Source organism: Manis pentadactyla, chromosome 4 (genome assembly GCF_030020395.1).
Source record: "Manis pentadactyla isolate mManPen7 chromosome 4, mManPen7.hap1, whole genome shotgun sequence".
In the NCBI taxonomy this organism is placed as follows: domain Eukaryota; kingdom Metazoa; phylum Chordata; class Mammalia; order Pholidota; family Manidae; genus Manis; species Manis pentadactyla.
This window is the reverse complement of record NC_080022.1, coordinates 120,154,582-120,167,123: the sequence shown is the minus strand read 5'-3', so window position 1 is coordinate 120,167,123 and position 12,542 is coordinate 120,154,582. Positions and strand designations below refer to the sequence as shown.

Sequence of the window (12,542 nt, the reverse complement as noted above, 5' to 3'; positions counted from 1 at the left end):
TCTAAACTCCCAACCACCAACTCTCAGAGGAACATGCATACTTGGTAGGTAGCATATTTTCACATCTATAGGCCCCTTTGCTCCTAGGAATGGTCCTGAAAGGTGGGTAGCACAGATTATGATGTGTGTTTGATGAAACAGGCCTGGAGAGGTTAAGTAACATACTCTAAATACAGAGTTAGAGCCAGGAAAATAACTCAGCTTTGCTGGTGATTTTCTATCTGATAACTTAAGAACTTTTTCTAATTATTGCTGCTGCTACAATCATCACCTCTACCATCACCTCCACCACCAACTCTACCGTCACCTCCTCCTCCTCCCCCCCACTTCCTCACCATCACCTCCCCCTCTCTCACCATCACTACCTCTACCATCACCTCCACCTCCTCCACCACCTCCACCTCCACCACAACCACCAGTACCACTCACATCACTCCCACTATACAGCCAGCAGCAGCAAGGTCCGCTCCTGTGTGAGCACCACAGGTAGGGAACCTCCTCCACTCAGAAACTTGGGACTTGGGACAAGGTAGGTGGTACATCCCTATTATAGATTAAGACCCCCAGGAGAAGACCACCATGTGTCAGGGCTCATGCACACTGCCTAGAGACCTCTGGGGACAAGGAGGGGGCTTGACCTCTGCAAACCCAAATAAGGCTGGTTTCTTATATCTTCCTCCCTCCCAGGAAGGTCTCCAAGGTCAGATTATAAGTAGACAGGAAGAGCACCACCCTCTGGGCAGGAGCCTGGGGTTTGCTGGGCAAGTCCCAGCCCCCAGATCTCTGAGATTCACCTGTAAACGGGGCTGGCCTTTGCTCTAGGGCTGCAGGAAGATGGGCAATGTGCACAGTGCCTGCACAGCACAGGCCCTGCTGCCACTGGGGTCTGGAATGGCCTAAATCACTTCTTTTTCTTTCAAGGGTGAGAGAAACTGGCTATGAACTCTGCAGTGGACACAGAGCTTTAAAAAATAAAAATCCCCAGGCCCTGTGTGCTGCTCCCTGCCTCTGGATTCTGACCCAGCAGGTGTGGGATGCGGTTAGGAACCTGATTCCTCTGTTCAGGCAGATGTTCGCCCTGTGGGCCTGCCTGACATCATAGAGACAGATGCCAGGAAGACAGTGTGCTGCACTGGGCCCTTGCTTGCCAGCTGCACAAAAGCCTGGTGAGTGAGCTTCCTGCTCAGCCTGCCCATTGGCGAGGCCTTCCTGTTCCTCAATTCGTCGGCTGAGAAGCCATTGCCCAAAGAAAGGGGCTTTATTAAGGTCTCCAATGAATCGACCTCAGGGCTGGAAGGAGGCCCCAGAGCACATGGTGTCTCCAGGGCAGGTGGTGTGCATGCTGCAGGCACATGTTTGCCCTGTCCCCACACCCCAGCACCCACCCCATCTGGCCGCCCACCATGGTCCTCTCACCCATATGCCCACGGCCACATTCAGGGCAAAATACACAGTGATGATGCTGATGTCGGTCACACTCAGCTGAGGCTGTGGAGTGTGGGCGCCGCTGGTAGCGTTGTCTGCCACCATCCTGCATTAGGCACCAGCTCTGAGTGGGAAGGACTGACACCCGAGCAGGTCAGAAAGTGCTTCTGGGCAATAAATTGATCATTAAACCAGGAGGACCATGGCTCTCCAGGCGGTGTGGCCACATGCAGGGAAACCACGTCAAAGTACAGCTCCATCTCTTCTGCCCCTGGGGGAGTAAGTCCTAAGCAAGGGAGTAGGGCAGAGCTTGCAGGGGGAGGTGGAGGAGCACCTCCTTAAACTCAGGGGTGGTCTGGGAAGCATACAGGGTTTAGTGGATCAAAAGGCAACCAGAATACCCCAGAAATAATGGGCTCAGTTGTGCCCATTTGGTAGCACATATACTAAAACTGGAATGATACAGAGGCTACCATGGCCCCCACGCAAGGACGGCATGCAAATTCACTAAGGGGTCCATGTTTTTATGTTGACAGATAGTACCTGTGCTAGTGGGAGCGAGGATTTAATAATACGGGTAATTGTTGAACCACTGTGTTATATACTTGAAACCAATTTAAGGTTGTATATATCAATGATACTTCAATTTTTAAATATCACAAAAAAGAAAAAAGAAATGGCTGTTACCTAATGGGTGGCTGGACATATATTTAACTCATATAAGAAGCATGGAGGGTTGGGAGCAGATGCCTCACCTCTGGGGAGACCACTGTGATGGGCAGCCATGTCCTGTGTAGCCTCAGGCCAAGAGTGGACTGAGAGGGACTTGGGAGGGTGACTCCTGCATTGTGTAGTTCACTTCCAGCCATGACAGTCCCAGTCCCAGAATATCCCCGTGTTAGACAATAAAGGCCTGTCACCAAATTTTCTAGACCGGTGAAATAGGCCTACTCACTCATCTTGACCATCTGTTCAGGTCCCCTATCTCCTCAGCACCACAGAGGGACCTAATATCTAGCAAGCACCTGCCAGGGGCTGAGGACCACACTTAGGTTTTCTGCACACTGCTCCATTTTGTTCTGAAAGCAACTACCCAGAGCAGGTGATGACACATCATATCGAAGAAACAGAGGCTGGGAGTCCGAGCCGCCTGTCATTTCACAGCCACGTACAGGGCAGAGCCGACATTCAGCTCCAGATCTGGCCCCAGATCCTCCCTGCTTCGCAGCTGTGACAGGACAGGTGCCACTGGATCCCACAGGGTCCTTCCTGCCCAGATGCTCGTACCCTCATCAAGTCACTGTGCGCAGCTGGGTGGGCATCTTGGCGACATGGGCTGAGGCTATGGGAGGCACTTGGAATTTAACCAGGACACACAGCCCTCCCAGAGTGTTAATGAGTGAGCAGCTGCCATTAGGAATTCAGTGGCCTCAAAACCAAGCATGTCTGTTACTTGGTGACCTGAGACGCACAGTTTAAAGATTAATCCTCTCACATGCAGAACTAGACAGAGAGGAAAAACTAAGTCAATGCCTATAGTAAACTCAGCAGGCTCAGTCTGGTCTTTCCCCAACTACCCTAACCTTCAACCAATCAGCTTCTCAGATGGTGTTTACACCCTAAGCCATTGCCAGAAATGCATCGTGACTCAAAAGATCACTTTGTACTGGTCAGAAGGACCCAACTGGATATTGTCCAGATTTATTAAACCAGCCTCCTAAAGATAAAGTAGTTGAAAAAGCAGAATTTGGCCCCTCTCCTCAGCCTGGGTCTCAGGAGGAAATAAACCACTTAGAGATAAAGCCCCCTGCCTTCTGATAAAAGTCCTGGGGACAGGAAGTCATGAGTCACTGATGGGCAGGGACAGGGAGAGGGTAGCAGCAGAGGACACAAGGGGGAAATTCCACTCCCACCTGACCCAACAGGACCACCTAACGGAGCCAACTCTCCGGGTCCAACTCACTCCAGGGCAGGAACAAGGGCACCTGCTAGCTGAGAAGCTACCCATGTCTCACCCTGTAATCTGCACCTATCCCAAGAGGAAGCCCCTATTTCATGTTTTCAAACACCACTTCTGACACCAAATGTATGGGGTTTTTCTTTCCCAGACCAGCCAATTCTCCATCACTCTGGACACCAATTGGGTGTCCTACAATTCGATTCAATTCTGACACTACCCTAGTTAGCACAGAACATACAGGTTCAGGGCTCAGTCTGAGAAAACTGCCCCCACTTCAGATGCCAGGTGCAAGTCCCAGGCCTCTTGTACTTCTGACCAACTGTCTATAAATTGGGGGTTCCCCTCCTCAAGTTTCATAATTAATGAGTGTAAGATAAATTCCAATGTAAGATAAATTCCAACCAAAATAAGCCGGTGACGAGAGGCAACAAAGGGCCAGGCAGTTTATTTGAACTCAATTCCCGGGTGATGTTCCTTGGTCTGAAACACAGGCTGGGGAAGTCACACCCAGCAGGGCAGGCAGCAAGTTTTTAAAGAAGGCAGAAGGAGGGAGAGCAAAGGTGTACAGTGGCATGAGGATTAGCTCGCCTAGGGTATGTGGAGGTCTCTCATTGGCCTTTAGCCAGGTACTGGAAAGTTACCACTAATCCTTTAGCTCAGGGGAAGGGCTCTAGTTGGGAGTGTAATCCGATCAGGCTCTGGAATGTTGTCAGACTGGAACCTGTTGGTCTCTTTGCCTCGTTTGGTGAGGCCTGAGCTTGTCCATCAGGCTCACCCCTTCCCCTGGTACCTCCAGCCTTACATTCCAGCCTTTTGGTCATAATGGGTGATGACTTGATCTGGCTACTTCCGGCTGACAAGGGGCATCGTGAGGGGTTTTAAGGCTGGTTGACAGCTGGAAGAGGCTCAGTTGGGAGGGGTGAGTACTTGTACAGCAATAGTTGATTAACTTTTATGTGTGAAATTTCTTCCATGCGCTGTTGAAGGAACTTGAAAACACATGGGGCAATTAAGAGTAAACCACAAACTGTTATTAAAGGGCCTAGCAGAGGCATTAGCCAGGCCATTATAGGGGACTGAAGCCACCCATAAGGGCCGCCTTCAGGTACTTGTGTTTTGTGGAGGTCTCTTTGTTGTTCTTGTAGTTTTTTCACACTTTGTTCTACGACCCCAGACTCATTGATATAGTAGCAGCATTCTTCCTGCAAGAAAATACAGGTCCCACCCTTTTCTGCAGTAAGCAGATCTAAGGCCCGCCGATTTTGAAGGGTGACCTGGGCAAGGGAAGTAAGTTGTCGCTGGAGGGAGATAAGGGAGGTCAAGGTTTCTCCCAAGGTTAGGCTCACTCTATCGTCTAATGCCGCCAATTAACTTGCCAGACCCTGTGAGCTGACTAAGCTATGGTCTAATGCGCCTGCCCCTGTGGCGGCCGTGGTCACTGCAGTAACTAGGCTCACGCCCATTAGCACAGGTAGAAAAACAGCCCTCTTCTGTCTAGTGTTTTGATATATAGACTATTCGTCTAGTGCCTGTCTTACCTCAGGTTTGCTGTACAATGTTAGTTGGGGCACTAGCATCACTGAAAAGCAGGTTCCTACCATGGTGCTGTTGATGCATTGGGTAAGCGTATTATTGCACTAGAAGAACCCACCCCCTTGAAGGGAGATTGGGGTGTCTGGTTACTCATCATCAGCATTGGTTTCCCATGGACAATTCTGAGATGGTGGAATGCTGGGTCAGGTAGCAGCTCACTGGGGATGATGGTTCTTCGTGCCGTTTTCTGGTGGCTCCAGACCTATGTCGAGCTTCGGGCTTAAGGCTCGTTTTCCACATCGGTACCTCATTTAAAGGGTGGCCGCAGTCTTTTTCAGAGTTTACTGGTTGAGCCTGGAAAAAACTAATGGGAGCTGCCACCACCGGGGGGCGTTGGAGGGAGGCGCAGAGGAAACAATCAGACACATTGCTGAGGATATGTGAAGCATTAAGAAACTGCACTGTTTCTCTAATGACTCCAGCCCAGGAAAGTGGTGCTCCTGCTGGTCGTAGAGAGTGGGGGTAGGGGTCCGACTGAATCTTCTGTTTTAGTGCCTGTTCTGTTTTTAGAATATTACTTGATACCTGTGTCTGGGTGTTTAGAACTTCCATTAGAGTGGGATTTACAGTGGTCCATTCCCTCTTGATGTATACTGTGCCCTGTGGGGACCATTGGTAACTATTGTATAGCTTGCCCTATACTTCTTTTTCCCAGCATGGATCCCATGGGTCACTAATGGTAATGTATAGCTTATCTTGTATTCTGAAGAACATGTTGTCAGAGACTCCTCTTGCTGTTTTTTCTACTGCATGAACTCTACATGTGTCTACTTCAGGATGACATCGCCCACACATGTCGGACTGGAAAATACATGTATGAGAGATTTGGTCATATGGAAAGCACAGTGTAGGGTTTGAGAAAGTGTTTAAGATGTCTGTGTGTACCAGGATTTGTGCCTGACAACCTACATGTAGGCAATTTGGGTGCCTACTTCTCGGTTCATTCCATAAAGAGTTAGTTGGAGCTTAAACCTCCATGCAGAATAACTCTGCCTGCAGACCACCGGGCTATTCATCTGGCTGGTTGTACTTGACATGACTAACCCATAGCTTAAGAGGACCCACCTCACAAGACACCCAATCATCATGTCTGGGTGCCTGTTTGAGCCTAGAAAGGTGATACTAGGAGGAATACCCATGTAGTTTGACTGCTGAGGGCGTAGTGAGGATTACTGCATAAGGCCCTGTCCAGCAGGGTTGGAGAGATTTTGACTGGAGTTCTCTTAGGAGTACCTCATCTCTTAGCTGAAGGATTGCTAGGTCTCTTGGGTTGTTGGATGACGTAGGTTGGGGTAGGAGCTGGTCTGCGTGTTCCCTAAGAAGATGTATCAACAGTGCAAAGTAAGGAAGGTAGGAGGCCAAAGGAGGAGAGGTAGCAGGCAGGCCTGAGTTTAGTAAGAAGGGCCTGCCACACATCAGCTCAAATGTGCTTAGTTCAGCCAGTCCCCAGGGGGCAGCACGCAGCCGAGTGAGAGTGATGGGGAGAAGATTGGGCCACGAGAGCTTTACCTCTAGAGACAGCTTAGTTAGTTGGTCCTTTAAGAGACCAATAGCCCTTTCGACCTTACCCGACGATTGGGGGTGGTAGGGTATATGGAGGTTCCAGGTGATATTGAGAGCCTTGCTGTTAGCTGAGTGACCCAAGAGATGAAAGCAGGCCTGTTGTCTGACTGTAGCGAGGCAAGCAGGCCAAAGAGGGGGATGATATGCACCACCAATGTCTGTGCCACTTCCAAAGCTGTTTCCTGGCTGGTGGGGAAGGCTTCAATCTACCCTGAAAAGGTATCAACCAGAACTAGTAAATACCAGAGCTTTTTATGCTTAGGCATGTGGGTGAAATCGACCTGCCAGTCCTGTTCGGAGATTGTTCCTCTCATCTGGTGGAGGGCCATCCAGGTCTTCAGAGCACCTTGAGATGAGGCATGATCACAAGTAGTGCAGGCTTGGTGCACCTGATCTATGGCCTTGCAGACACCATAAGGGGCAAATATGGGGGAGAGAAACCAGTGCATGGCTTCCAGCCCAATGTGTAGAAACTGATGAATTTTGGATATAATATCTCTGCCTTGGGCTTGGGGGAGGGCAATTCGTCCACTGAGATATATCCATCCCTGATCTCCCAACGTCCCCCCTTGATGTAGAAGCAGTCGCCATTCGTCATCAGAGTATTGGGGCAATAGAGAGGGGGGAAGAAACAGCACTGCGGGTTGCCCCGACCCAGATGTTAATTTTCGGGCTGTGGTGTCTGCCAACGCATTACCTCTGGTTACTGGATTGTTTCTAGTCTGATGTCCCTTAAATGCACGATAGCCACTTCTTTGGGGTCTTGTAGGGCCTGTAGCAGGCGGCTGATAGCCCTGCCATTGATGATCGGGGTTCTCTTAGTGGTAAGGAAGCTCCTTTCTTTCCAAATCGCAGCATGAGTGTGTGTAATTAGGAAGACATATTTAGAGTCAGTATAAATTGTGGCCTTGTTCCCAGCTGCCCACTGTAATGCCCAGGTAAGAGCTACTAATTCGGCTTTCTAGGAAGTGGTCCCAGACGGGAGTGGGTTTGCTTCTATCACCTGTGACAGAGTCATCACTGCATAGGCCGCCCTTCGCACCCCATCACTCCCCTTCACCGAGCTTCTGTCTACAAAAAAGGTCAAGTCAGGGTCCTCGAGGGGCACGTCTTGTAGGCCCTCTCTAGGTTTTCTAAGAGCCTCTACAATCTCTACACAGGAATGAGTGGGCTGATCTGCCTGATCGCTGACGGGAAGCAAGGAGGCTAGGTTAAGGGGTGGAGAGACTTGTAGGGTTACCTGTGGATGTTCAATAAACAGGAGGTGGAATTCCTGTACTCTTGAAGGACTCAAAGAGGCCAGGGATTTATGACTCAAAAGGTCTTGTAACTGGTGTGGGGAATACACAGTAATGGGCTGCTGGAGGGTTAATTTCAGGGCTTCTCGGGCCAGACTTCCTGCAGCTGCCAGGGGTCGGAGGCAAGGCTGCCACCCTCTGGTGGTGGTATCCAACTGTTTGGAGAGAAAGGCAATGGGACGGCACCCCAACCCCACTGGCTGTACCAGCACTCCAGTGGCCACCCCTGCCCTCTCTGCTGTATATAGGGTAAAGGGCTTAGTTAAGTCAGGGAGCATTAATGGGGGGATGAGAGCAACGCATCTCGCAATTGATTGAAGGCAGAGGCTAGCTACCTTAGCAGGTGAAATTAGTGGCCCAGTAGGAGTCTCTGTGGCAGTCGCATAGAGCGATCTGGCCAGAAGGGCAAATTTAGGCACCCAGTGTCTGAAAAACCCCACCAATCCTAGAAAGGATAGTATCTCAGTTCCTGAAGTAGGTGGCAGGAGAACTTTAGTCACAGCCACTCAGTTCGCTGTCAGGGCTTTAGTGGTGGGAGTTAGAGTTAGCCCGAGGTATGTAACCTGAGGTAGAGACAGCTGTGCTTTGGCAGGGGATACCCTGTATCCCATGTCTGCCAGGAAATTAGGAAGGGATGTGGTGTCCAGGATTGAGTCCTCCTTTGAGGGGCTGCAAAGTAAAAGATCATCCACATATTGGAGGAGAGTACCCCCACCCGTTGAATGTTGTGAGAGGTCTTCCACCAGGGCCTGTCCAAAAAGATGGGGGCTATCTCTAAAACCCTGAGGTAGAATTGTCCAGGTCAATTGTCTAGACCGACGGGTGTCAGGGTCTTCCCACGTAAAGGCAAATAGCGGCTGCGAGTCTGAGTGGAGAGGTATAGTGAAAAAGGCATCTTTAAGGCCCAGTATGGTAAAATGAGAGATACCGGAAGGGGCTTGAGACAGAAGAGTATATGGGTTAGGCACTAGTGGGTGTAAGGGAATAACAGCCTCATTAATTATTCGGAGGTCCTGAACGAGGCGATACACTCCAGAAGGCTTTTTTACCGGCAAGATGGGAGTATTGCAAGGAGTTAGCCAGCACTAAAAGCCCCTGCAAGAGCAGACAATTAACAATAGGCTGTAGTCCCCTTTGGTGATCCTGTGAAATAGGAAATTGAGGCCGAGATGGGAAGTGGGATGGGTCTTTGAGGCATATTAAAACTGGGGTGTGGTGGGTTGCCACCACAGGGGTGGAGATGTCCCACATGACCGGATTGACAGCAGTCCAGGGAGTTGGGAGACTCAGGTCCCTGTCGTCTAACTCCCCTTCGCAGACCAAAGCAATGAGGGAGTTTCTGGCATCCTGTAAGCATTTAAAAGGTGGGAGGGAAATAGAGGCTCCTAACTTATAGAGCAAATCCCGTCCTAACAGAGGGGTAGGACAGGAAGGCATGACCAGAAAGGAATGGGTAAATGGGATGCTTTGGAAGGTGCAGGCCACCAGGTCCATCTCTAAAGGCTTGGAGAGGGTTCCCATGACCCCAACTACAGAGACTCTGGCAGGGTATAAAATCCCTTTAAAGGAGGGGAGAACAGAGTAGGTAGCCCCCATGTCCACCAAGAAGGAGATGGGCTTACCCACTACCCACAGCTTGGCCCTGGGCTTGGCGAGGTTGATCAGGGTGTCTGAGTCCAGACATCTTCAGTCTTCAAGGATGCCCAGCAGGTCTGAAGGGTAGTCCTTTGAGGGCATCTGCCCCCCGTGGGGCTCTGCCGCTGGAGGAGGACCACCCTTGAGTGGACAGTCTACTTTCCAATGACCTTGCTTACCGCAGCTGGGGCACAGTCTGGTCAGTCTGCGTGGTTGGTTGGGGCACTTACGTGCCCAGTGCCCTTCTTTGCTGCACCAAAAGCAAGGGCCTGGAGGTTCAAGTCAATCTTCAGGGACACCTGACAATCTCCATGAGCCTGCCGCAGAGCAGCTGTTATGGCGCGAGTCTGTTCTGCCATTCGGGCAGCTGACCTCCTCTCGCTCTTGTCCTCTTGGGCAATGAAAACTTTAAATGCCATATCTTCCAGGTCTCCTAGAGGGGTCTGGGGACCATCCTCAGCCTTTTTAAGCTTGCGTCTGATGTCGGGAGCTGACTGAGTTATAAAATGCATGGCCAGGAGAGAGGAACCTAATGCTGAGGCCAGGTTAATTTTAGTAAAAGCTCCTAGAGTTTCTTTTAGGTGCTTGAGGAATTCTGATGGGTTTTTATCAGGTTTCTGGGTAATTTCTCTAAACTTATCATAATTGATAGCCTTTTGGGCAGCTGAGTTCATACCTGCCAATAAGTAGCGAACCATGCAATCCCGGCATGCTTCACCCTTGGAAGAATTATAATTCCCACAGGGGTTCTTGTAGAGGAATAGCCTCTCTGCCTATAGGTTCCCGTTCATCTGTGGCGTGGGCCTCATTGGTACAGTGCTGTGCCACCACTGTGACACGGTCACATTCTTCCAGGGTTAGAGTGAATTGGAGGACTATGTGTACATTGTGCCAGGTGAGCTTATAAGCTCGAGTGAGATATTTAAACTCCTTAGTGAACATTACGGGGTTGGAGGAAAAGGACCCAATTGCTGTTCTACTTGGGACAAGTCTGCCAGGGAAAAAGGAACATGAACCTGCACTACTCCTTCAGCCCCCGCTACCTCCCTCAGAGGAGCCATCACGTGAGCTTGAGACTGCTGTGACTTAGAGCGGGTTATAGGAGGGCTAGACCATTTGGAAGCCAGCCGCGGCTAGTAAGACAGCAGCGGGTTTGAAGGAGGGGACAGAGAGGGTGACCTTGACAGTGGGAGATACAACCTGGGAATCGATGTGGAGCTTGAAGCCAGGGGACTGGGGTATGGGGGAGTTTTATCTGCTTTATCTGAAGTGTAGAGGGCACCTGTGGAGCAAGATGGCAGTGTGACTGGAAGAGAAGGAGAACAAGGTGGTGGAGAAACCGGAAGAGAAGGAGAACAAGATGGTGGAGAAATCAGAAGAGAAGGAGAACGAGATGGTGAAGAAACCGGAAGAGAAGGAGAACAAGGTGGTGGAGAAACTGAAAGAGAAGGAGAACAAAATGGTGGAGAGAAACATTGAGGAAGGGAGCTGGTCCCTGCGGTGGGCCTGGAGGAGCGGGAAGTGGGGTAGCCGAGATCCTCCACCAAGTCCATCAGAGAAGAGCCTCCCAGTAATAGGAGGGGTAGAGATTGGCGGTCTTTGGAGGAGACCTGGGCTAACAAAACTTGGGAAGGAGCACACTTAACACACAAATCTGGGTGGGTGCACAGAGTCCAAAAAGCCTGCACATATGGAATTTCAGTCCACTTTCTGCTCCTTTGGCAATAATTAGTTAAGTTGGTGAGGAGGCCAAAATCAAAAGTTCCCTCAGGGGGCCAGCGAGATTGATTGTCCAAGGGATACTGAGGCCAGGCCTGAGAGCAAAGGAAGACCAGCTTCCACTTGTGAACTTCCCGAGACAAATATAGAGTCAAATTAGAAATGAGACACTGCAACGGGGTCTGGGCTTCCACTTTTGAGGGCTGGTTCCCCCTGTCTGCATCACTTCCCAAACAATCCCGCTGAGAGGAGCGCCCAGCATCCCAAGTGCACCAAGTCAGGGGAGACATCCTGGGAGCCTGGGTGAGGGACAGCTCCCATACCGCAGGGCCAGGGGTGGGCAGGATGCCCGCAGAGGGTGGGCTGGATGCCCAGGGGCCGGATGCCCCACCCTGGAAGTAGCTACGATTTCAAACGGACCAGGTGAAATGGAATTAGGAAGGGAGACAGACGAGGGAAAACTGAGGGACTCACCAGAAAATGATCCATGCAACGGAGAGTAGGCTGAGGTCCCGGGTCAAGGAAGGAGGGGGCGGGGCCACCGGTGGCTGGTCAGGGCCCTGTGCTCATGCTACTTCCCAGGATTTCAGCACCAAATGTAAGATAAATTCCAATGTAAGATAAATTCTAACCAAAATAAGCCGGTGACGAGAGGCAACAAAGGGCCAGGCAGTTTATTTGAACGCAATTCCCGGGTGATGTTCCTTGGTCTGAAACACAGGCTGGGGAAGTCACACCCAGCAGGGCAGGCAGCAAGTTTTTAAAGAAGGCAGAAGGAGGGAGAGCAAAGGTGTACAGTGGCATGAGGATTAGCTCGCCTAGGGTATGTGGAGATCTCTCATTGGCCTTTAGCCAGGTACTGGAAAGTTACCACTAATCTTTTAGCTCGGGGGAAGGGCTCTAGTTGGGAGTGTTATCTGATCAGGCTCTGGAATGTTGTCAGACCGGAACCTATTGGTCTCTTCGCCTTGTTTGGTGAGGCCTGGGCTTGTTATGCAGGCTCATCCCTCCCCTTGGTGCCTCCAGCCTTACAATGAGAACATCTCATAGAACTCAAGGAAACTATTTATGTTACCAGATAAACAGCCAAGAATTTACTGCCTGTTTTCTTTTAGGAGTTTTATGGTTTCAGGTATCACATTTAGGTCTTTAATCTATTTAGAGTTTATTTCTGTGCACAGTGTAAGAGAATGGTCTATTTTCAGCCTTTCACATGTGGCTTTCCAGTTTTTCCAACACCATTTATTGGAGAGATTGTCTTTTCCCCACTGTATATTCTTGCCTCTTTTTTCACAGATAAGTTGACCATATAATTCTGAGTTTATTTCTGGACTCTCAATTCTGTTCAG

At 50.2% G+C, this 12,542-nt stretch overlaps 1 protein-coding gene and 1 non-coding gene across 3 annotated transcripts in view; one reads left to right on the top strand and one right to left on the bottom strand.

The window, feature by feature from the left end:
- SLC5A10 (solute carrier family 5 member 10) overlaps positions 1 to 1,575 on the bottom strand; it is a 64,763-nt gene extending 63,188 nt beyond the window's left edge. Inside the window, exon 1 of one of the 2 annotated variants that reach the window (XM_036894068.2) lies at positions 1,417 to 1,575. In XM_036894068.2, coding sequence (XP_036749963.1) covers positions 1,417 to 1,530 — 114 coding nt within the window. In that variant the 5' untranslated portion in view covers positions 1,531 to 1,575. The remainder of the gene's footprint in view (positions 1 to 1,416) is intronic. The other variant, XM_036894067.2, reaches the window with a different exon arrangement.
- Positions 1,576 to 1,848: 273 nt separating this feature from the next.
- Positions 1,849 to 1,951, top strand: LOC118916814 (U6 spliceosomal RNA). The gene has a single exon (XR_005026547.2). It is a non-coding gene; the product is annotated as a U6 spliceosomal RNA (small nuclear RNA).
- Positions 1,952 to 12,542: the final 10,591 nt, after the last annotated feature.